The sequence below is a fragment of the Pagrus major genome, chromosome 6, assembly GCF_040436345.1.
Source record: "Pagrus major chromosome 6, Pma_NU_1.0".
In the NCBI taxonomy this organism is placed as follows: Eukaryota; Metazoa; Chordata; class Actinopteri; order Spariformes; family Sparidae; genus Pagrus; species Pagrus major.
The window spans coordinates 9,516,953-9,540,455 of record NC_133220.1 but is presented as its reverse complement, the minus strand read 5'-3'; the positions used below and the strand labels follow the sequence as shown (position 1 = coordinate 9,540,455).

Here is a 23,503-nt window from a genome sequence, read left to right as displayed (position 1 = left end):
CACTTTCTCTGCGAGAGAGTTTTCATTTTTGGTGAACTTATCCTTTAAAGTAAACCAGCATTATAAGCCAATATTACTTAAAGGCTCAAAGGTAGAGGTACACATTGTGCGGTAAAATGTTCAAAATTGCGTTTGAATCATAATTTTAGACCGTAAAATATAGACAGAAAATGTTAGAAACATTTGAGCTTTCTGGAAAGAGTGATGAAACAAACCCTTTGTGGAAAATACACACAACTGAAAATGACCCCCATGCAAAATGAGCACGTATTCAATATTTACACATAAACATCATAAACATATCTGTGTTTCTAGGTCAGTGTTGGTAGATTTGACAGTTTTAAATACTCTGCATTTCCTCTGGTATTTTGTATTTCCTTGTCTGCTCTTAATCACACTCCTGCTGCATTGTTACGTGTAAATTCTGACTATTTCACCACAATCCACTTTAGTGATATGACTAACAATTATTTTGATTAATCTGCAGTTTGTTTCCTCAATCAAAAGTATAATAGTTTGGTCTATACAATGTATGAAAATGATGCTTATTTTGTCCTAAACAGTTCAAAACCCACATAAACAATGACATACAACAGAAAAACAGGAAATCCTCAATTAAAAAGCTGTGACTAGTCGATTTATCTTATCAGCTCCAGTCTCCTCGTTCACAACCGATGCCGCCTTAAAGGCTTTTTGGGTGAACAGCTGTAAAGACAAGTGAATGCTTCACTGAGATCTAATTACACGAGCCACATCTGGTGATCAGATAAGCATGATGTGACCTGGATGACCACATTGACACACAACTTGATCTAGACACAAAAATATAAAACTTGTGGTTAAATACAAGCAACAAATGAACTGCTGCAACAATTTTAAAACCAAGGCATTGACTGAGAGTTAATTGATAATGATTGTTGATGCTTCAGTGGCTCCAGCTGCTCCTCCTCGTCAAAGCATACAGCTCTTCTTCTTAGGATGACAAGGGCATCGTCCATAATACAAACAAATGGAAACATTGCCTCTGTTGAACACACACACAAAGTCAGACAGAAAAATAGTCGCACATCTCCAAACACCACCCAACAAAAGAACAAATGATGAGAATCAGCATTTTTTAAATACCTTTTTTGTCTTTAATGTATTTACAAGCTTTAATCTGCTCTGTAGGTCTGAAGTATTACAAGCATGTCATGTTCAGCGACCCTGGCCATTTACTTTTTAAAGTTGCATTTTTGCTCATTTCATTTGAATGTATCCTGGTTGTTCATCTGCGTTTGTTTTGACAGTTCTGTGGACTGACTTGCATCGCTTCTTGAATGCATACCTCTGCCTCTCATGAGGCGTATGTACATGGTCAACGTAGAGCAAGCCAAGGCTGAGGGAAACACTTCCTGGTTATGAAGAGATAACCGTTGACCTCGAACGTCATACACGGACAACGTTAATAGCTTCTGTGCATCCACTCCTTTTTATCGCTGCTTCCCCTTCATCCCAAAATAATTTTGTTTTACCCTGTTTTAAACCAAACAGTGTGGAATCCAGGGAGGCTATTTATTTCACAATTATTATTTTGTTATTATAATTAATTATATTGTTATTTCTGTTGTCACGTTCTCGTTTGTGAGCATCTGCAAATGTTAAATAACTTTCATATTTGCAGTCCTTAAAAAAATAATAAATTAAAGAGTCCAGAACCTATGTATCTTTTAAGTCTCTTCTTAAAAAGTAACAAAAGAAAAGTAAGTTAAAATTTAAAACAAAAATATTTTCTATGTATAATACAGGTATTTAGTGCTTCCGCCGTTGGAATCCAAACTCAAAATGGCGGCATGTTTCAGAACCGTACCGCAGAAAAAAATTCCAGCCGTAAACATGTCGTCCTGCCCACACATCCATTTTGAATGTTTGGTCTGCCGTAAGAATGCAGTTCTACTCTACGTCATGTCCTCCGGATGTCTCCCTCGTCAATTGTCTTCCGACTCCTCCTCCGCCTCCCGCAGCCAGGTGAAGAAGGCCGTGACGGACTTGAGGGCCACACCCTTACCATGCTGCTCGGCGGGGTCTTTGCTCGACTCCCAGTTGTAGAAAGCGTCCTCCGAGATGACGTCCTCGTCATACAGACAGTCAAAGAACATCCGGAGAAGGTCTGGAAGAGCAAAGACACATCGGTCAGTTTTTTTTGGGCTGTGATATGGAACTGCAGAGTGACATATGGCTTTTGAAGGTTAAATATGAAAAAACTGGCCACGTGTCAAAATCATACTCCACACAAATAGGGGGCAGCATATTACTGCAGTAGCCTAATCGTTTACCTTTTAGCTTCTTATTTCTAGGGATGCACGATGTGAATTTTTTTCACCAGCCGGGGAAACTAAAACTGGGCTCCATAGCCAGTAGCGGGCTAACTTCAGTGGATTTCTCAACAGTACTATACATAAACGTGCTGCATTTGACAGAACGTTGAAACTTTTCATTCTTCACGTTGATAATTTTTAAACGTTTTACACTCAAGTTCTGACAAGTTGCACCTTTAAAACTCAATCATATTTTTGATGATACAGTTGAAAACTGAGAAAAATGTGCGCCAGACTAGATTTTCCCTTGAGGTAAAGCAAGGATCTTTTAAGGACAAATTATACGAGCTTTATCTGTGACTGACAGTAAACCGACACTACTTCCTGTCCTGCTGCAGTAACCCCCGACTGTCTGTACTTCAGATCATTCATAAGCCTCTGGAAACGCCCTCTGGAGGAGGTGTGAAACCCGTTTTAAATCCGGGAGGTTCAAAAGAAGAATATATCCTGAGGGTATTTGATTCTTAAAAAAGGTAAGCCTCTGGCACTTCAAGGTACATTATGTTCTGGTTTGTAGTTTTCTTCATTTATGCCATTTGGTCTTTCACACTTTAAGGTCTTATTGTTTTCAGTTTTTGTATTTCTGGTACTTTGTGAATTTGAATATAATCTTATTTATATGATTGATTGTATTGAATGTCGTAGTATGAGCTCACCAAAGTCCCTAATGTTTGTTGTAATGAACATAAAGTTAACTGGTTCCCTCACTCATTCAGGTTAACTCCTCTCAATGCAATGTCCCCAGTTTAGTGCCAACTGGTTACTCGTAAAATGTGTTTATTATTTGGTGCCACAAATGCTTTAAATGCTGCTCATCAAGTTACCACACCCGAATCAAGTTAAAGTTACAGAGCACAGTGATGTTGAGATTCTAAGCTCCTTGTTGACCCTGGAAACGTTTACTTTTATAGTTTACTTTTATTTTTAATCCAACATGGCGGAGAAGTCTTTTAAGTGCTCTGAAAAATGTACATTTGAAGATCTGCTGATGAAGATCACGTGACATGATCGATAGCTTCAGACCAGCTGCTTAATGGACCTCGGTGGTGAGATTATACCATCTAATATAATGCTGCTTAAAAGATTAGTGTAAACACGATGTAGGAGCTGAACAGTAAAATCTTCTCTGATAAAAAATAAAGAAATAAACAAGTAAAGAAAATTAAATCTCATAGTTCATTAGGAGAAGTAAACTATGATGCAGCACTTACTTGGAGGCTGATCGAGGGCGACGATCAGCGCCTGAAGTGCATAAAGTGCTTGCAGCTGTCGCTCAGTGTCTGAGTTAAGGTACTTGAGTAATACGGGCAATCTCCTCTGGATGATGGCCGTGTCCACTCGACAGTTGGTGTTATCATCTGTTTGGTAAAGCAGGAGGCAGAGTGAGTGCACGCTGAGCCTCTGCGCTCAGTTTGGCAGAGAGCAAAAACTGCAATCAGAGGTGCGATTTTTTAGCAGAATAGAGAAATCTCTCCACCAGGTGGTGGAGTGCTCACCTTTCACTGCTGCCTTACACACAGCTGTCATCAGGGCCCTCAGGAAGGGAGACGAGCTCATCTGAGATTCATCTAGGTTTGCCTGGGAAACGGAGAACAGAGGAGGATGAAAAACACCACTTGTCAATTTCACTTAATTTCAGGGAACACTTTCAACAAGAATACAAAAAAAAGACATGTTAGTAGCATCATGTTTGTATTCAGGGTATGTGAGTGGGAGTGGGTGTTGTTTGCCTGAATTGTGGAGCAGTAAAAAGATGCTCTCTCCTCCAACAGGACAACAGTTTAAAACAGTTCCCCTTTGCACCGTGTCGTATTTTTGGATGCTCTCATGTTCCCCAACACTCTGCCACTGTAGCCGGTAGCCACAGTGGCAGGGCTCTGTTGAACAGAGAGCCCCTTTAATAGACATTTCTGCCATGACATCTCCTGTCATAACATCTTCTCTAATTCAATAACCTGCCTATGTGTCATAATAAATAGACTTCCACACTCGCTAGCAGAATTTGAGACTTGGGTTTTTCTCTGAGAAATGCGTCACTTCTCATACCTCGACCCAGTCAAAGATCTGCTCGTCGCTGGCCATGTCCTCCAGGAGGAGTCTCTCCAGCTGCTGGCTCAGCTCCTCAGGAGACAAGATCTTTTTAGACAGAGCCGCCTCAGGGCCGGAGCCGTCCGACAGAACGAACTGGAGTTTCTGTTTGTGTCAAGACAAGATGATGTCGATATGATGAGGAAGTGGCAAATAAGAGGATGAAAGGGGAAACAAGAGGATGATGGAAGGGTATGTTTTTTTAAATTTTTTTTTATTTGAGTCGAGGCCTTTATTACCAACCTGTTGTGAGATGAAAGCCTGGACGTCCTCTCCGTCTGGCAGGAAGTCCGTCCAGTTGAGGCCAGATTCCCTCCACAAAGAACCTACAGTCCTATGGCTCTGTGGAGACAAGACGACACAATGTCAGCCAATGTCAGCTATAAATCAAAAGCGAAAAATATATATTCTATGTTTTGTCCTTACTCTTTCACATTCAAAAATCAATGGACCACAATATTTCTCACAATGTAACTGAACAGAACAGTATTTCCTCTTTATAATAATAGCAGGAAACAAATGTATACAAAATAAATTCAAACAACAATTGAAGCAGAAGTGTTTTCTTACCATTTGTTTGCATAGTAAGTGCAGTATTTCAGAAATTAAGATCCCGGCTCTTCCCACAGGAAGCAAAGGTTTCCTTAATTCACTGTGAACAAGCAGAGATGGAATTCAATAAACGTCTGCCAAAACGGTTTCACTTCATAAAGAAGATAAATAACCGAAACAACTTGTATTCTACTTGAGATCTATTCAGATGAGGAAGTTAACATCAAGTTAACAAATCACAGCTTCACTATGAGACACTTCAGACAATTTCCTCTGCAGTCAATAAGTGTGTGTCGACTCTTACGTTGTCTAAAATTAATCTTGGAAACGAGAACAGGAAGGAGAAACATTAACTCAAACTGTGTGGCTCAAAGGACAGCAACCCTGTGAAAATGCTGATCGAAATGGGGTATTGTGGTGGAAATACAAACCAAGGGGAAGAATTCTTAACTACTTCTGACACAAATCGATCATTTTTTCCTGAGCAAACACACCAGATGTGACTGTATTTTTAGTGTATGCTCTCCTTGAGTGTCAAGTGAGTGGCTCAGGTGCAGCAGCCTCAGTACCTAAAGAGCTCTCTCATAGAGAAGCCCCCTTCCTTCAGCACAGGGCTGAGCAGCTCGGCCAGGTACAGCCAGATGTGGGGAATGTCGATGGCCATGTCATCCGCTTGCTCCAGCGTGTCTGCAAACCTGAGAAAAACAAAGAGGACACACCTTTAAAATCATTTTATTATATGAAATATTGTTTTTCAACCAAATTGTTTTAGAATTATCACAAGGCTGAAGGTTGAGGGCAGGTTCAGATGTACTTTATATGCAAGTTTGTCAGGAAATGTAATAGTTTCGAAACAATTATATTGTTTATATCTGAAAATAGGAGGCAGGTGAGGAGCAGTCACATAACATAAGCAATGAAAGAAAACAGTGTATCGAGCCATATCTCACTGAGACAGTTTGCTGTGCTTCATATCTCAAGAATACACAAGAAAAGGTTTTAAGAAGTAGCCTCAAGTTTCTTGAATAAAAGCCAGAAAATAGGTATAAGGACAAAGACACATAAACAAAAATCCTGCAAGCATAAAAAAAAGGACTGCCCAAAAAGATAACGATGAAACCATTTGAACAATTAAATGCTTTTATCTCCCTTTTTTTATAGGTTTTTACAATTGAGACATTTTCTAACAAAACAAAAAAGACTGGCACAAAATTGCCAATCCCACAGGAGCAGAGAAAATCTTGATAAATGTACAACTGGGGAATAGTCAGGGAAAGATAATCTCAACCTTTTATTGGGAGTTTTTTAGTATGAACCCAAATTAAAGAAAGAAGTGAGGCTGAGATGCAACACGAGCCATCAACAGAGGAAGGTGACGTGCTCTGAAGTACACTTTGTAACTAGCACAAACCGTTGGAGGGAATTCACATGGAAAGTTACTGCCAGATATTTCTGAACACCACAGATAATGGCAAAGACGGGCCCAACACACACTTGTGAAGCCCAAATAAGACACCATTTTAACATATTCTGGTCACTAAGACCACTCTGGGAAGAGCTACATCGAGCTCTGCCACATCAACATCGCTCAAGACCCACAGATCGTCTTTTCGGGGTAAAACCTGAAGGTATGTGGAAGAGCTGAAGAGCTGCAAATTATTTATTGCAGATCTTACTAACCACAGTAATGAAATGTAACACAATTAACAGGTTAAAACCTGAACCACCCACGTACTATTTGTGGTCCTGAAGGATTTGGAATATCTATGAGATGGAGCAGATGACCTACTTTCCAAAATTATAAAAGAACAAGTCCTATAATGAGCTAATAAATGCAGTGATAACCTCAACTAACATTATGGGCTGATCAAAGCAACAATAAACCCAAACACAAATCTCCTCAACCCCTAGAAGGTAGATATGTGAAGTTATGTTATTTGTATTATTCATTTAATCTTATTTTAATATTTATCTATTTATGTTTTATTCATACCTATGTTATTATGCCATTATACAAAACTGTAGACTATGATATTATCTCACTGAGAACAAAAATTAAGTTAAAAAAATGAACAGTTAGCTCCTAGCTAAGTCATGATGCATGTTGCAGGTGAACTGACCCTTTGTTGAACTGGGGTTTGGGCAGGAGTCCCTTCTGCACCAGCTGGAAGAGGAGCTGGCCCATGTGGTCCCGTGTGATCTGACTGCGCTCCAGAGTCGACTCGACCCCCACACGCACAAAGATGTTCAGCTGAGAGCCCAACTCGAGCTCGTCCACACACTGAACAGCCTCCTGCAGGAAACAGAGACGACAAAACAACCCTGAGTGAAGAAGGAGAACTAAAACAACAGATGCTTCTGCATCTGATTATTGTTACATGATAAAGAAGGAAGATTTAGCTACTGTTCTGATCTTATCAACCCAGTAACTAAAGAGCAGTATCTAAATCTGTATACTTCATTAAATGTATGTATACATATATAATTTGCTAAAAATTGACACGGGCATGTTTCACAGCATCACTTAAGCTAATTAGGCATTTAAATCATAAATTACGTAAAGACAAATGAATTATTCAATGATAAATTAATCAGTGGTAGCAGCAGCAGCAATCATTGATTTATCATTGACACGCTTATAAGCTCCTAATCAAGTGTTTGCACCTAAACAGACATCTACTGTTGACTTTCTTGTGAATCTCAGTACCTTGTAGTCGTTTATGTGCAGGAACTCGTCGATGATGGACTTGGACTTTCTCTCCACCTCCTCTTCAGACAGAGCAGGTCTGTCTGGGGTCTGGACCACAGGCTCAGGTTTCACTGTAGACATAACAACAACAGCATAAACATCCTCTCCCTGAGAGTAGAACGACGACAACGCTCTCTACATTTATGGTTTTAGGGAGAACAAACCGAAGAATAGATTATCAACTGATGAGATAAAAGCATTTACAGTCAAAACAACGTATTGATTTTTGTTACTGGGATGATCCTTTTGTGTACAAACAATATGCATGTAAGTGTAAAAGAGGTTCAAATGTAGTTATGCATAGTTGCCGATGCCATTAAAGGTGTTTATATAAGTCATGTTTATGAACAGCAGACAAAGAGGTTGATATTTTCAGGTTTACAATACACACGTTTATAAGATTATTAAATAACGAAAATAAATGTAAAAAACAAGACGTTGTAGCTGCTGGTTTGAGTAAAACAATAAAACAGTGACTTCCACAGTGTCGAGTGCTAAAGTGCAATAAATTCTAATTTTACATTTGGTTCTATAACTTTTTACTGTGTAATCTGTCTGGTGCGGTGCAGGCAGTTTTGTATTTAAAGGGCGGGTCCATTATTTTCCTTGTTTTTGAGGTTTTTATATCATCCTGTAGCTTCCCAGTAGTGTTCCTCTTGTTGTAAAATTCGAACATTGTAATTTAATTTTAAGTATGTATGTTTTAGAGTCAAAATGCTACTTTCCCAAATCTTTTTCCCACGTGATGTGACGTAGGTTTCTGCATGACGTTACAGCAAATCTTTCCTCGGTGACTGAGCTGTAGGTCTGTGTGTCGGTGTCCTACAAAGTATGCCTCTAAGTTAGGGTTTATAAATAAAAAAATAAAAAACATCTTCTACCTCCATGATCATATCTTATAAGCAGTTTGGTCTCTCACCATGCTTTCACTGTCATTCTTTCAATGTCAACAAAGTCACTGACTTTTTAAACAGCTGAGGGGTGTTTTTAGTTTAAAAAGCCGAAAGAGAATGCAGATGAACTCGCTTTTCGAATATTTTTTTCCTGTATGTCCTGTGTTGTGCAGCACTGTCTTCCTCACCAGGCTCCCTGGCTCTGCTACGCTCCGGTTCTGTTTTCTCCTCGGTGACACTCGGTCTTCGAGGCTCGGCTCCCTCTCGCTCCCGGTCTCTTCGTGGCTCATCGGGGGTTTGACTCTCCAGCAGCTCCTTCGAACTGCCTCCCCTGATGAACGACCCGGGCCGTGACGATGGAGGGGCAGAGATCAGTGGCTTCTCACTGCGATCCCTCCCGCTACTGCTACGACTGCTGGGAGGACAAACAAATAAGCTAACCAGGATGTTCCTCTATGTGACAGATTATCTATCAGAGGCACAGAGATGAAACGATTGAATAGGAGCTCTAAATGTGAGCCAGGTGTTGTCCTTTACCTTCCCAGAGTTCTCCTGGAGTCAAAGTCGGGGTTCTGTGGAGGAGTGGAGGAGGGTTGAGGTGAAGGCGTAGACTGAAGCGCAGAGTAACGATTGAGGCCGGCTGTCCGTGATAGCTCTGTTATGGAGAGAAAATAAGAGACATGAACATAACTTTTGATCTATCTGCTAACAGCTGGTAAACAGAAAAAAATGGTAAGACAAAACATATTTCAACCGGCTATTAAACAGCCAAAAACTCTCCTCACGGCCTAATCTGTGAGGCAGTAAACTCTCTTTTAACTGCACTTTCATCATGTTCTCCATTTGTCATTTTAGGTTAATCTACTGCCGCCACAGATTTTTCCTCTGTGGTACCCCGGCACAGCAGCATAGCTAGCTTGATGAAGGAAGCGTAACCGCAGCAATAGTGAACTGCGAGGGTCAATCACAGAATTAGGGATAGACCAATTATCGGGCCTGATATTCAGCATTTTTCCAATTATAGGTTATCAGTCTCCTTGATTACTAATACGCCATAATACTCCATATTGGTATTAGTCTTGAAAAAAACTGTATTGGTTGGTCCCTATAAAGAATTGCAATACAATTATTGATGGTTATAAGATGCACGCTGCTACCGTTGTGAAGAGTAGATGGAAAAACTAAATATGATCAATCATTTTATGTGTTGTAGTGAAGTAGGCCTATTTCAGCAACCTGCAAATTGTGACTGACCCCATTTATTTCATTCGCCATCATAGATTTTTACCAACACTGATGTCTACTTCACAAAGCAACTTGTCAGGTGTGTCAGCTTGGTTTTAACTTCTCTCTCGGTCTCTTTTTTCGTTCTGTTATGTAACTATTTCTGTCACTTCAAGGTTGCCTGAAAGTGTGCACTGTAATCCCTCAGTTATGAAGTCTTGTCCCTTTCTTTGGCAGACATTTCGTCCCCGCCTTCGAGAGTGGTCGTTTGGAACAGCTATCAACATTTTTGGCATACTGATACTGATACCAGAACTATGTGACATTTAGACCAGCTGCAGCTACAATCTGACTGTCACACCTGGCCCGTCAAAAAGGCACAGATGATGTAATGTGTCACAGTTGGGCATCTACTTGGAACTACCGAGATTATTTCAAAGAAGTTCACATTTGTTTGAACTCAAATTTTGATTTCTCAGAGAGGTGAAGGATAAAGAAAAAAGTTTGGAAGAATCATGCTTCACCTCTGAGTCACTTTGATGTTTTCATGAGAAAACACAAGATGAAACGCACTTGGCTGATGAACAATTTTTTCGCTCGTGCAATGTTTCGACCCACTGTGGTCACGCCGGGTCAGTTAATATGTGTATTCTTACCTGAGTCACTGGCCTTGGCTCCTCCACTGCTGCCCTTCACCCACGTGACTTGAGCCCGAGGGCCCAACTGGATCTTCTCATCCATCTGAGGCTGCAGAAAGAGAAGAATTTAAGAACAAGCTGCAAGAACACGGTGCCAGAATACAGTGTATAACATGTAATATATTGCACGAATAGTCCGAGTAATATGGATGTTCTCCTGGTACGACTAACACTGAGAACATGGCAGAATTCCTCCTGCGAGTGGAGCTCTGCAAAAAATAAAATACTTTTCTTTTCTTTTTTTTAAACAAAGCAGTACCTCATAGATCCAGCAGGTGGACTGTGTACTACTGAACATAAACCACAATAATGTAGATCAGATGAGGGCAGAGACAGTGTAAACATCATGAGCCACAGGATTCCTCTCGGTGATGTGTAAACAATAATCTGCTGTGTACAGAAACTTTCTACTGAAAGATCAACGACCAGCAGTGAAGTGAAAGAGTTTGTGACTGACGAGGAAAAGCACTTAATGACCGTGAGACCAACGTGTCATGACATGAATAACAACCTCACACGTTTAACTAAATAACAGTGTAGACCTGACAGACTGGGGGATTCATCACAGACTCAAAATGCTGCAACAAAGCCTTTCAGGTTGTTTTTGGTCAAATGTGGATCCTTGGTTGGTTTTCAATCACCATAACTTTGAATTCATCCTGTGAATTTGATGCATTATTTAATTTAACCTTTGTAAAGCATTCAGAGCTGCAACCGGGGTTCATAATCAGTACCAGCCACGAGCCACATGCTGGTAAAATATGCAAGTATTAAAATAGATTTTAGATTTACTTTACTCACCAGCCAAAAACAACAATTGTAATCTAACGGGTGGCTGGTAAAATTTGAACATTCGCTTTGCTCCCTGGCTGTGACGAAAGATTATTTTTTTTGGATAAATCTGCTAGAAATCTGAATTTCTAGTCAAAGAAATGTCAAAAAGCTCAAACTGACGTCTTCAAATTGTTTGTTTTGTCCAACCAACAGTTCCAAAACCCCCAAACTCTTCTTTTACCGTCATAATAGACAAAGAGAAGCAGCAAATCTTCACATTTATAGCTGGAACCAACAGATGTTTGGTTTAAAAAATGACTGAAATTATTAATCGATAATCAAAATAGTTGGCAATTGATTTTCTTTTGGTTGAGTCATCATTAATTGACTAACTGTTGCTGCTCTAATGGCATTTAAACCTCTTACAGGTTGTAGTTATGCTTTCAAACCTAAGCTGCTTGGTTTGGTGAGGCTGGCAGTTAAATATATAAATCAAACAGATACTGCAGTATGCACCAACCGGAGGATTTAACGATGGTAGATTTGAAAACTTCACTACTGTCAGGTCTATCTGCTGATTGTGAACTGCCTAAATAAGAGGTGTGTTGTGTCTTACTGCTTCTATTTTTTGCATTTATTCAGTTCAAAAGTCTTTGTCAACACAAAGCAGATCAAAACAACACGTATCATTTTCTTCCCCTTGTGTGGACCACCTGAACCTACCCACAGGTGTGAAAGCAGCCTTAAGCCCTCTTCACACACAATTAGTATTCCCAGGAGACCTGATGATATTTAGAAATGAACTGCACACGTCTGCTTTTTACTTGAATTTAGTGACATTATCCCCGGGATATGATGTCAAAGCTCTACGTTATATTGATGTTTCAGAAGTGGACCCTCTGTTCTTGTGCAGACACATAGTTTAATGTTGATTTCTGCATGTGTTACAAGCATAAATTCACATTTGCAGCTCATTTAGATCAAGTACAGGACGCTGTGTGGCTACCTTTTATTGCTCCTAACCTTCTCTGTCACTCACTTTGAACATCAATATAAAAGATTTTTTTTTAAAAAAAGGTTCAAGTCCAAATCACCAAGATGTCGATTCACATGGGACTAATATTATAACGTGGCATCTGTGTTTGGTGAAATATGGTAATGGCACATATGGTAATATAATTTGCGGGGGAATTTTTACTTTATAAAAAGGTACAGACATTAACATGTGATTACGATCACGATCTACCTCTGCAATTACAACAAATCAATAGAGGCCCTGAGGTTACACCAGCCCCGTGCGAATAGGGCTTCAGTTGAAAGGGGAAATTGTGGGTATTTAGCTGCAGCTGCATGTCTCACCTTGGAGATCTTTGGGATCTTGGTGGGGTCGATGGTCCTGCTGTTCTTGGTCATGGGCACAGTGTTCCAGGTCTCTTCTCTCTGCACGCGCTGTTCTCTTTGATCTCTCTGATCTCTCTGATCTCTTGAATCTCTTGAATCTCTTGAATCTCTTGAATCTATGAGGCCAAAGAAACACATCGACGGGTCAAACAGTTTTAAAAGTGGAAATCAAACTATTTTCATTCGCGAGTGACATTTTTTTGACCGTTTCTGTTTTACATGATGAAATATTATAGATCGGCTAACAGATGGGAGGGAGTGGGGGGCTTCCTGTCTGCTGTTTGGCACAATAGCGTCTCTGCAGGCTATAGGGACAGGAAGTGTGCCTGTATGCTCGCAAGCTTCCTGAGTCACTGTAGCTGTGTCGATGTGGCTCTAAGCCTTAAAGAGGATTTAGACTGCGGGCCTGACCTGGCCGTCTCTTGCTGTCCTTGGAGAGCAGCTGCTGGTGCACTTTTCTCTGCTCCTCCTGCTCTTCAATCTTCGCCTCCTTGTGGATCTGCTCGATGGTCTTCGGGCCCTGGTCGGCTCTCCTGGACACCCAGTTGTGCTGAAAGAATAATGAGAAACACTTCAGAAATAATTGGTTGTCAGGCACAGAGGAAAACGCTGGTGAATTTGCCAATGATCAAAACTAAAAGACAGATGTGTTGACAGATTTATCAACCCTTCAGTTGTTAATACTTGAGCAACTCTGTGATGCTGAATCTGGAGGTTTTGTTTTTAAACAAAGTGGATCCTTGCTCTGCCTCTGCAACCTTGCTCATTTTAATTTCAAATTTGATTTTGAGCAGCGCAGCACAGCAGGATGGTTCCAGCATCTTGCAGGAGACGATGACATTGATTCAAACAGCTTGTGTTAGGTAAGAGTTACTGTAGGAGACAATCACACTTTAATCTATGCAGATGTCTCTCTACTGATAACGCCTGACATGACACCTGTCATGATAAAGTCATTTGCTTCTTGTTCGTGTATCTTCCTCTAAGTCTTCATGTTTGTTTCTGCAACTGCTGTGAGCCCAGGATACATTCATGTGCCCCCAACTGGTTATTTATTTGTTAGTTTATTTAAACGGGACAATACAGATAAATATTGTTACATGAGGAGAAACAATGCATCAGATGTTATGTTTATATGGCGTCTACCTGGAGCATAAATTGAGCCCCCGGGCCTGGTTAGGCCTTAAACTGAATGGCCAATATATCAGTAGATATTGACATGTAAGAATGGAAATCAAGAACTAGCGCCAAATTGTCCGAGCCATTGGATCAAGTCCTTATATTGATGCCGTCATGATTTTCTGACAGTTGCATGTGACAAAACAATGACATCATGGCAGAGAAAAGAGTCATGGTGGAGAAGAAGAAACGGTCTGACAGCGTGGCTTCATTTCAAAGAAAGATGACAACAGTGCTCGTTGAAATGTCTGCAAAACGACAATTGCAAGTGAAAACACCAGCAGCAATTTGCTGAAACATGGGTTTAAATTCAAAGAATGTCACGTATCTGACACTCTATGCAGGAGTGGTATTGTTTGCCAACAGAGCAACACATCTGTTACAGAGGGTAAATATCCTAATGTTGTAATTAGGGATGGGAATGGAGAACCAGTTCTCCATTCAACAGTGTTTAAGTGCTATTTATTCTGCTTCTACACTGTGTTCATTGTGTTCAGGGTTAATAAAACAGTTGCCCTGAAGCCAAAAACCTGTGTCAGCCTTCTTGAAACAACTTGACGACTTGAACGAAAAAGGCCGTCTTCAGTCAAAAGTAGAATCTTGAGTCATGATGTTAAACTGTGATGTGGAGATCATTAGCGACAGTTTACGGGACTGTCAAGTTGTCGAAATGTTGGCTAGCTCACAGTGAATGTAGCAATCACATCTACAAGAGGAAGGCAGTGTAAAATGTCTCTAAACACTCATCTGAGCTTTTGAAATGCAGTAATTAGAGATTGATTAGACTTCTAAGAGGTGAAGCCAGGGGAGAGGACTGATCAGTTTGCAGGTTTTTGGTTTGGAGCCTAAAAGCTAGCTCACTAACTCAGGCTGGTGTCAAGAAGCACAGACAGTACAAACGGTGCAAAGCTGTATGGGATCATCTATATTTCTTATAAATGCATAATGGTGACAATTCTGCTGTTAAACATGTTCTTAATGCTTTTGCTACAACTTAACTTCTAAGTTTTAGAGCCTCTATGAAAACCTTAATCATGTGTTGCTTCTATTATTCAGTGTATTTTCTCACAGATATTTCACACAAATGTGCTTAAAATCCATAAAGAGAGCAGCAGTAGATCCATTTAGCAGAATATAACCAGAATATCCACTATCATTATCCAGAAGGACATAAAGATCTTGAAATAAACCTCTGTGGGAAAATTAATCTTGAGACAGAGCTAGCCTGAACATGAGGAAAGAATTTGAACTTTCTACAAACACACACTCACCAATCTCAGGTCTATGACGTCCTGCAACATGAACCGTATCCGAGATGACGTCTTCCTCTCCTTGACGATTTTTTCCATCTGATTGAAATACTGATCCATCCGAGGCTGAGGAAAGAGAGACAGTGAGAAGGTTAATTTGAGACATGAAGGTTAAATTCTAAGTTTCTCTATTCGATGTACTAGGTGTCAGGGATTTCAACATTATTTCAGTTTATTACTTTGAGCAGGAGCTGCTCTGACCGCTGAAGATTAAATAGGAACATCTTTCGGAGACAGCAGAACAAAAATTGTAATAGCCCAGAAAGAACATATCCAATTCAGTGTAATGGCCGGACATTAAAACGACCATGTTTGGAAAATTACCACATTAAACAAGATGAAACTCATCCGAAGGACAAAATGGATGATTTATGACCACATTCTGTTGGATTTAATGTACAAAAACTGTGTTTATCTGTTGTTTAACAGTGTGAATATCCTTCAGTAGCAAACAGAAAAGGAAACAAAGTTCAGAGCAGCTTCCCTGCTGGTCAGAGGGCTTTCCATTTGCAGGGTGACTGGTAGATGATGAGGATCAAACCACATATCCACAGCACAGCAGAGAGAGATCAGAAAGGCCTCTGGGTCAGTTATGTCTCTTCAAGCATGTGGTGACTCTGGCTGCGTCTAGAGAGTCACTGATGTCGACAGGAGAGCTAGTCGGACAGAACGAAGCTGTGGTCACACTGTGGGGATATTCCCGTTTCACTCATAACCTACATAAACTGTTTCCCCTCCGCCTCTGAATGTGGCCCAGCTGGTGTGAGATCAAATCCAACCAGAACTTCCTCTTTTATGTCACTCAAAACTGTGTTGCTGCTGATAAGAATCACCTCCACTAGCAGATGCATACCGACAAACTGTACTGACGTCAAAGGGCTGCTGACAAACTGTTGGCCTCATGACTTCATCACTGCAAACACTGTCTGAATCAAGCATGCACTGATTTATTGGCCAAGCATTGTATCAGCTGATATTCACCTTCTGCAAGTAAGATGTTTATCTTTTGTGTCGCATGATCTCGCATCAATTTTGCGCTGCACATTCATGAGCTTCTGACTCATGATGTCCCTGTCTTCAGTTTGAAAGGCTATGCAAGTACTGAAAAATTCAGATCATTGAGTATGTTGTTGCATAGCTGACTGAAGGTGTTTGAAGCAGTTACCTTTTAGATAAATAATCTTTTTTTAATGTGAAAGAAGTTTGTTTCATACATTTATATGACCTAATTTGTGCTCATCGGTACCTGTAATTGGCTATCAGCCAAATTGTTACTCTTAACATTGGTACTGGCCAAAATTACACAATTCCCTCGTCTGAATTACTTCATCAGGAGGTCACAAAAGTTTTTATTACAGCAAGAGACAAAGAAAATCAGGTCTCTTCGTGGTTTGACCCCGGGGCTAGGGAGCCTCCAAATGTCTTATGGACAACGAGACTTTGTGTAGCACATCAACACACCAACAAAGGCAAGTTCCTGCCACATTAATAGTCTATAATAATCATATTGAGCTAATAAACTTTAATTTCAGTTGCAAAAAACCTGCTAAATCACCAACAGCATTTCAGTTTGCTGAATATATTTCAAGCTTTCATCTGCGATCTGTGACAACATGCTGTTTTGACCCCTTTAAACACACATTAATTAAAAGATTTATATCCTTCATTAACCAACGTACACAGCATGAGACGCTTATTCTGAGGCTGTCTGAGCCACTGCAGTCTCTTGTGAATTCACAACTCTGTAGCCTTTTCCACACGAAGCTACACAAATTAAAGGAATAATTTGATGTTGTGGGAAATACACTTATTGGCTTTCTTGCTAAGGGCAGTTTCAAATCTGTATGGTATAAATTAAGCTCCAGCTAGCAGCCAGTTAGCTTAGCTTAGCAGAAAGACTGGAAACAGGGGAATGGTTAGCCTGGCTCTGTCATAAAGTAACAAATCAAACTACCAACACCTCTAAAGCTCCCAATGAATATGTTAAAATCACAAAAAAAACATGAAACCAACAAAAAACAAACCACTCTGGTTCATGTAATAAATCAACGCTCTTCTCCGCCTCACCTTGGCCTTCTCAAAGTCGAGGTCCTTGCCGATGGTGGTTAGCAGCCTGCACAGGCACTCCAAAGACTCCTCATCGTGGTTCTTCAGCAGCTTGACGACACAGTCATGCATGATGGCCTCCGTCAACATCTTGAGCTTGAAGAGCTCGCCGATGAACTTGATGTTGCCGATGGAACGCCGCCGGGCCTTGTCCTTGGCTTCCTCCAGCTCTTCCTGCATCCTCTCACGCTCTGTCGTCTGAAGGGAACCAGGGAAACACGAATCAAATACTCGGCCTTGACGTTATTCATAAGACACAAAAAAGTATCATTCACTTTGGCATCTGTTGTCGCACTCGTTCATTGGCCACGTACCGATGCAGCAGAGTCCAGCTCTTTCTGCTTCCTCTCGAACACCACATCGTCCACCTTGTCCTTCTCAAACTCCTTCTGACAGCGGTTTAGCAGCAGCTTGCGAAAGTTCACTGTGGTGTTGGGTTTGTCAGTCATGGGCACTTTGAGCTGTACATGAATAGTACACATAGAAGATATAGTAAAGAAACAGAAGTATAAAGACAAGTAAAGCAACAAACTAAACCTTTCCGTATATTTTCCGTGACTCGGTTGGGGCCATAAGACAAAGAAACTTTTACATTTATAGTTTCCACGTGTGGAATCTCAGAACAGTCTGTATATGTTTCGTGTTCAATGCAGAACATCAGTTATTGTTGCCATGTCATGTTTTTCTGGCAAATGGTCCACAGTCAAGGTGAGATAATTCATTTACTTCCCCAATCAAGACCTTGCAGATCAGTCGAGTAATTTAAACCATTAACAACCCTACAAACACAAACATGCATCATCAAGTTGACACACTGACCGTGGCGAGGCAGCGGCACATGTTTCCGTAGGCCACAGAGAAGCTGGGCTCATCGAGGGCCTTCTCAAAGACCAAGTCGATGACCCCTTTGAGCCGCTCTTCTGTGTCGATGGTCAGGTCCGTCACCTGCTTCATCAGCTGGTGGAACTTCTGAGGCGTCAGCTTGTTCAGGATGCTGCGGACCTTCCTGAAGAGATCCTGAGGGGAAATAGTCATTTTAATTAGACATATCATTGAAAATGTATTCTGTTATAGGGCTGGCTATTATAGGTAATTTTTGATAAGGATTGGATTTTCTTTTCCTATTTTATATAATGCATATTTTTCCTCATAGCTGCAGGGGGTCAACAGGTATGAGACACAAAGACTTTATGCTTTAATGCTTTATAAGGTCTTTTCAAGATGATTTTTAACCAACTTTAAGGCAGATTTTTTTGACAAATCATTTTCTTTATCAAGCATTGCAGGTAAGTGTAAAGGAGAGTATGTGGTCCTGTGTAGAGGTAGGTTTTATGTAGGAATATGGTTGTGTGAAGTGAAAATATATATATGTTAGGTTCAGGTTTAAAGATTTCCAACATGAGAATTGTGGATTTTCACAAAGAAGTTACTGATATTAAGAAACAAGTCTGGTGCAGGTATCTCACGCTCTTTTGTGTGTGTTTGTGTGTACAGTAGGTCTGTGTGCTTATATATAAGATTACTTGGCCCTACCTGTGTTTTTTGTATCTCAGGATCCTCTGCAGGACTCTCCCTCTTCAAGCCAGGTTTCCAGGCATTCTCTGATTTTTTCAGCTGAATGTCATCATTCACCGACACGTTCATGATGATCTTCCTGGGCGGAGGCCGTCGTGCCCCAATGTTCATAAGCTGTGAATGTAAAGAATGGCAGAATATACAGCATGTCAATATTCCTGCCGTTTTTCCTTTAACAAGTCACAAAAACACATTGTCTATTACAGTTTAAGTGCCTTTCCGTAATAAAAACAACAAAATTTAATCAAAAACATAAAACAAAGCTACACTATAATGACTGTAATGTACCTACCATCTGCTCTGCTCATCATGTTGTAAAAATATGTAATCTATTCTACTTGAGCAGAGCCATAACAGTGACTCTGCATTGTCTACAAGAACAGATACACTTTAATGTGCTGCAGCACTTGAGGAGGTTAATTCTGATCCAACAAATCTCGACTCTAATAATGGTGAAACAGTGCTGCATTGTACTTTAGAAATGTATCCTGGAGTTAAATCAGCCACTGAACATTTATAGACGTCGCCTGAAACCAACTGGAACCAAGAACCTAAAATGATATCCTGTAATCCCCGAACTATAATGAAAAGTTTGACAGATGTGCAGTGTCAATATACTCTTAAAAGCGGCAAGTTTTCAAGCAGCTAAGAGGAGAGGTTGTTATAGTGGTTATAAAAATGTCAATTATTCAATATGTACAGCATGCGGAGCCCCCATTTTTTTCTATTATTGCTAACAACTTAAGGGCACTTGGAAAAATGCTTTATATGTAGATTCCTATAAAATAAATTATTAAATTATGATGTTTTTTTCAATTGATTTTTGGAATTATGTAAAGTGTCACAGTTAATTGACACATTACTGAAATCACAATATGACCAGGTACAATATGGATATCGAAGAAGCCATAAGACCATAGTGTTAGCTAATGTCAACGTGCAACGTTTTTTTTATCCTCACAGTACAGGCGCTTCAACCAAGCGACAACCCACTGGCCTCACAATCGTAATGTCCCACAGAAACTAGTTTTAGTTCAGCGGGGTAAACGTGGGGACGAACTGAGTGTCGAAATGGAAAGTGAGAACAGGAGGACTGTGTGTGATTTTATGAATGATTGTGGCAGCTTGAGCGTGCATGTGTGTGTGTGTGTGTGTTTGTGTGTGTGTGTTCATGTGTGACTCACTGCAGCTCCTCTTCCTCCAGTCATCTGCCTGCCAAAATCTGCAAAAGCAGGTGTGAAATCAGGTCCTCTGGAAATCGCCCTGGTATCCACCACCCGAGATGGCAACTTGTTTTGGTTTATCTATAAGACACACAACATACACAACACATTATTGCACACGCACACAAGATGAGGGGTGAACAGCAGGGGGAGCAGTGATCCCCTAATAATTGTGGCAATAGGGTGAAAGGAGTCAGCCTGCTGAGACTGTCTGTCTGTGCGTGCGTTTCTAACCCAGTGGTCCCTTTAAGGTGACCTGTTGTAAATCAGAGTCATCCGATGTCAGCAGGTTCTGGTTTATGTATTTTTACTGTTCTGGTGATAAATTGTGCTTGGCGGGTTCAGCAGGCCGCTCAGTCGTTCAGTGAGAGAAGTCAGAACCAGATGTGGAAGGAAGGAAGGAAGGAAGGAAGGAGGAAAGGCACGCAGGAGAGAGCGAGATAGTTGTGGGGGAGGAGAGAAGAACAAATCCAGCTCTTTGTCTTTCAGCTGTCCTTGACTTCCTCTCGACTCTTTTCCAGAGAGATTTCACTTTCCCCCTCAGAGTAAATGAGACTAAGGGATTGTACATCAACTGTTCGCCGGTCTGCTTGTTCTTTTTGGTGAGATGGGGGGAGGGGCATGTACTCTCAACACTGCCAAGTGTGACATAATAGCAATGTGATTTTAATCAAAACAGCATTTCGGCCGGACCATATGCTCCACCCATACGTATGTGTGGATCAGAGGAATGAACCAAACTCTCTGTGGTTTATCTTTGATCCAGTGTGTGAAACACGCCTGTTGCTGTGAGCTCAGGATAAAGAAACCTGTTTCATGAGGAGCTCTCTTCAAAACTAGGGCTTCAACTAATGACTGTTTTCATTAATAATTAATATAATCCATCAATTAATAGCTTTATCAAACAAACAGTCTTTAAATCTTAAATATAATCTCAGATAATGAGAAATAATGCCCATCACCATGTCCAAGAGCCTGATGTGAGATTTAAAAATAGCTCGTTCCGTCCAACTATTATTCAAAAACTCATTGACATTAAATTTACACCGATATAAAAGACAAAAAAAACAGAAAATCTTTCTATTTAAGAAGCTGAAACCACAGAATGTTTGGCATCTTTGTTTCTGGAGATGCAATAATTAGTCGATTAATTGATTAGTCAATTGAGAGAAAATTACTATTACTAACTATTTTGATAATCGAATAATCGTTTCAGTCATTTTTCAAGCAAAAGTGCAGGTGGGACGTAACAAAATACAAATACTTTGTTATTGTATTTTAGCAGATTTTTCAGGTGTATGTACTTAACGTGAGTATTAATTTTTCGGACAACTTTTTATTTTTACTCTCTACTACTTACATTTTTAAAACGGGCTCGTTCCTTTAGAGTCAATGCATTTGAAGGGAATGATCGATTATTCTTATTTTGCATCACTGCACGCCGCCTTCCCAACATCCCGAGACTGATTTCAACCTAACAGTGGACCTCACGCACGGCAGATGTAGACGCCGTAAAAGACAAAAAACAAGACAGAAACAGACAGAGAGGGAGACTCGAATGGGGAGAAAAGCTGTGTTCGTGTCTTGTATCTGCAGAGATCCTGCAGCCCTCTGCCTGTATCTTCTCATTTTCTCAGTTTGTTGCTGTGCTCGGGACGCTTTACCAACCCAAAATGTTTGTATTTGCCGACCTGGAAATGAGACACTACAATCACCTATCTTTGTGGGGCGTTTAGGAACAGCTTGGACAAATCCTACTGATTGTATCTTTAAATTGAATAGTCTTTGAATTATATCAATATAATGTGAGGTTCAGTTAGCTTTGCACAGAAATATCCTCCAGAGGGATTATCTGTACTTCTACTTGAGTAAGGAATGTGTGTACTTTTGCCACCTCTGAAAAATGTCCAACATTTGCTTGTTCAATCTTGTTAAATTTAAGGGTTAGCTGCTTTTCTCTGTCATTTATGACAGTAAATGAAGAATCTTTGGGAGCAACTTGAACTTGTTTTTGACATTTTGTAGTCTAAACAATTAATCATGAAAACAATTGTTAGTCGCAGCCCCATTTGTTTCATAACTGTCTTAAAATATTAATTGAATATAAAATGTATTGCTGTTTAATTTTCTGTTGTCTGACTTACAGTATCAGTTCAAGACTGGCTCACTCACCTTGTCCAGCACCACATCGCTGATGGGCGGGAGCCCCTCAGGCTTCTGTACACAGGCGGGCATGAACTGGAAGCCCAACAGGAAGTCCCTGTCATATTGACGCTTCCCACTGGACTCGGCCAGGTCTGGACCACCAAGCACAATTAGAGAGGGAAGGAAACAAAAAAAAGAGCAATTACAGCGTTGTTATACAGATAAAAAAATTAAGTTTTGTTTAAAGTAGCTTTTAACATCTGTCTCTCTAACCTTCCATGTCCTGTGGAGCACCTGTGGAGTTCTCCTTGTCTCCGGGGGTGGCTCCACTGTCACTGCTCTCAGTCTCCGAAGTGTGGCCCGCCCCATTCCTCATGGGCTCTATCTCAGCCTCACCGTTCTCCTCTGGTGCAGCAGGCTTCCCGTCAGCCTCGGGGCTGCTGGCCGGAGGTGGAGCAGAGGTGGAAGTGAAGACTGGTGGTAGGGGCACTGGGCTGCTTCTCAGAGGAGCTGACTGCGGGGCCTGGTCTCCAGCAGGCTGATCCACCGGCCTGGGCTCGTCCTGTGTGGAAGAAAAACTCAGCTTTCAGATCCTCAATATTTGTCAGTAAGCATTATGCGCTGCTTTGTTATCATTGAGCCAAATAATAAACGGTTGCTGTCGTGAGGCTCTCTCTGAGGGGATTTAATGTACAAAAAAAGAATGATTTGATAATTCATCACATTTAAAAAGTAGCAGCATCACCATTTCTCCAGATAACACGGTCTATAATTATTAGTTATGAAGCTGTAAGGAGGTCATCTGCCGACAGGGTGAGAGCATGAAGAAAAGGTAAAACTGCAGGAGTAGAAAATGAGGGATGAGGGAATAAAAACGTAATGAAGGTTTGGGACTCGGGGATGAGTGAGAGATGATGAAATGCAGAAAGGACAGAAGGCTCAGGTGCAAAACAAAAGACAGAAAAGGGGAAAAATAGGGGCACAATGGGCTCGTCATAGTGGGCCGGGCCATTGGACAAACCTATATTGGTATGATTTTATCTACACCACTGCTGTTGTCATTAAATCAATAGTATGTGAATTATGACCATTTCTGCACAATAAAAGAGATTATTATTCTTAGATTTTATTGATTTTGTGTTACCTGCTCTGTGTTGTCTTGGCCAGGACACCCCTATGAAGGATTTATATATATTTTTTATTTATTTGTTTTCTCTGAGGCCTAATCC

At 40.6% G+C, this 23,503-nt stretch overlaps 1 protein-coding gene across 10 annotated transcripts in view; it reads right to left on the bottom strand.

Annotated features, from left to right (window-relative positions):
* Nucleotides 1-1,113: 1,113 nt before the first annotated feature.
* Nucleotides 1,114-23,503, bottom strand: part of eif4g3a (eukaryotic translation initiation factor 4 gamma, 3a) — a 61,184-nt gene continuing 38,794 nt past the window's right edge. For 6 of the 10 annotated variants that reach the window (XM_073467879.1, XM_073467871.1, XM_073467874.1 and 3 more), the window contains 22 exons: nucleotides 22,548-22,836; nucleotides 22,302-22,426; nucleotides 20,091-20,210; nucleotides 18,865-19,020; nucleotides 18,151-18,348; nucleotides 17,646-17,792; nucleotides 17,293-17,529; nucleotides 15,187-15,291; nucleotides 13,148-13,286; nucleotides 12,695-12,852; nucleotides 10,520-10,610; nucleotides 9,177-9,294; nucleotides 8,828-9,054; nucleotides 7,705-7,817; nucleotides 7,118-7,290; nucleotides 5,567-5,692; nucleotides 5,016-5,097; nucleotides 4,689-4,787; nucleotides 4,404-4,550; nucleotides 3,854-3,935; nucleotides 3,569-3,715; nucleotides 1,114-2,149 (listed from right to left, as the gene is read on the bottom strand). In XM_073467879.1, coding sequence (XP_073323980.1) covers nucleotides 1,968-2,149; nucleotides 3,569-3,715; nucleotides 3,854-3,935; nucleotides 4,404-4,550; nucleotides 4,689-4,787; nucleotides 5,016-5,097; nucleotides 5,567-5,692; nucleotides 7,118-7,290; nucleotides 7,705-7,817; nucleotides 8,828-9,054; nucleotides 9,177-9,294; nucleotides 10,520-10,610; nucleotides 12,695-12,852; nucleotides 13,148-13,286; nucleotides 15,187-15,291; nucleotides 17,293-17,529; nucleotides 17,646-17,792; nucleotides 18,151-18,348; nucleotides 18,865-19,020; nucleotides 20,091-20,210; nucleotides 22,302-22,426; nucleotides 22,548-22,836 — 3,261 coding nt within the window. In that variant the 3' untranslated portion in view covers nucleotides 1,114-1,967. The remainder of the gene's footprint in view (nucleotides 2,150-3,568; nucleotides 3,716-3,853; nucleotides 3,936-4,403; nucleotides 4,551-4,688; nucleotides 4,788-5,015; nucleotides 5,098-5,566; nucleotides 5,693-7,117; nucleotides 7,291-7,704; nucleotides 7,818-8,827; nucleotides 9,055-9,176; nucleotides 9,295-10,519; nucleotides 10,611-12,694; nucleotides 12,853-13,147; nucleotides 13,287-15,186; nucleotides 15,292-17,292; nucleotides 17,530-17,645; nucleotides 17,793-18,150; nucleotides 18,349-18,864; nucleotides 19,021-20,090; nucleotides 20,211-22,301; nucleotides 22,427-22,547; nucleotides 22,837-23,503) is intronic. The other 4 variants (XM_073467873.1, XM_073467881.1, XM_073467876.1 and 1 more) reach the window with 3 other exon arrangements.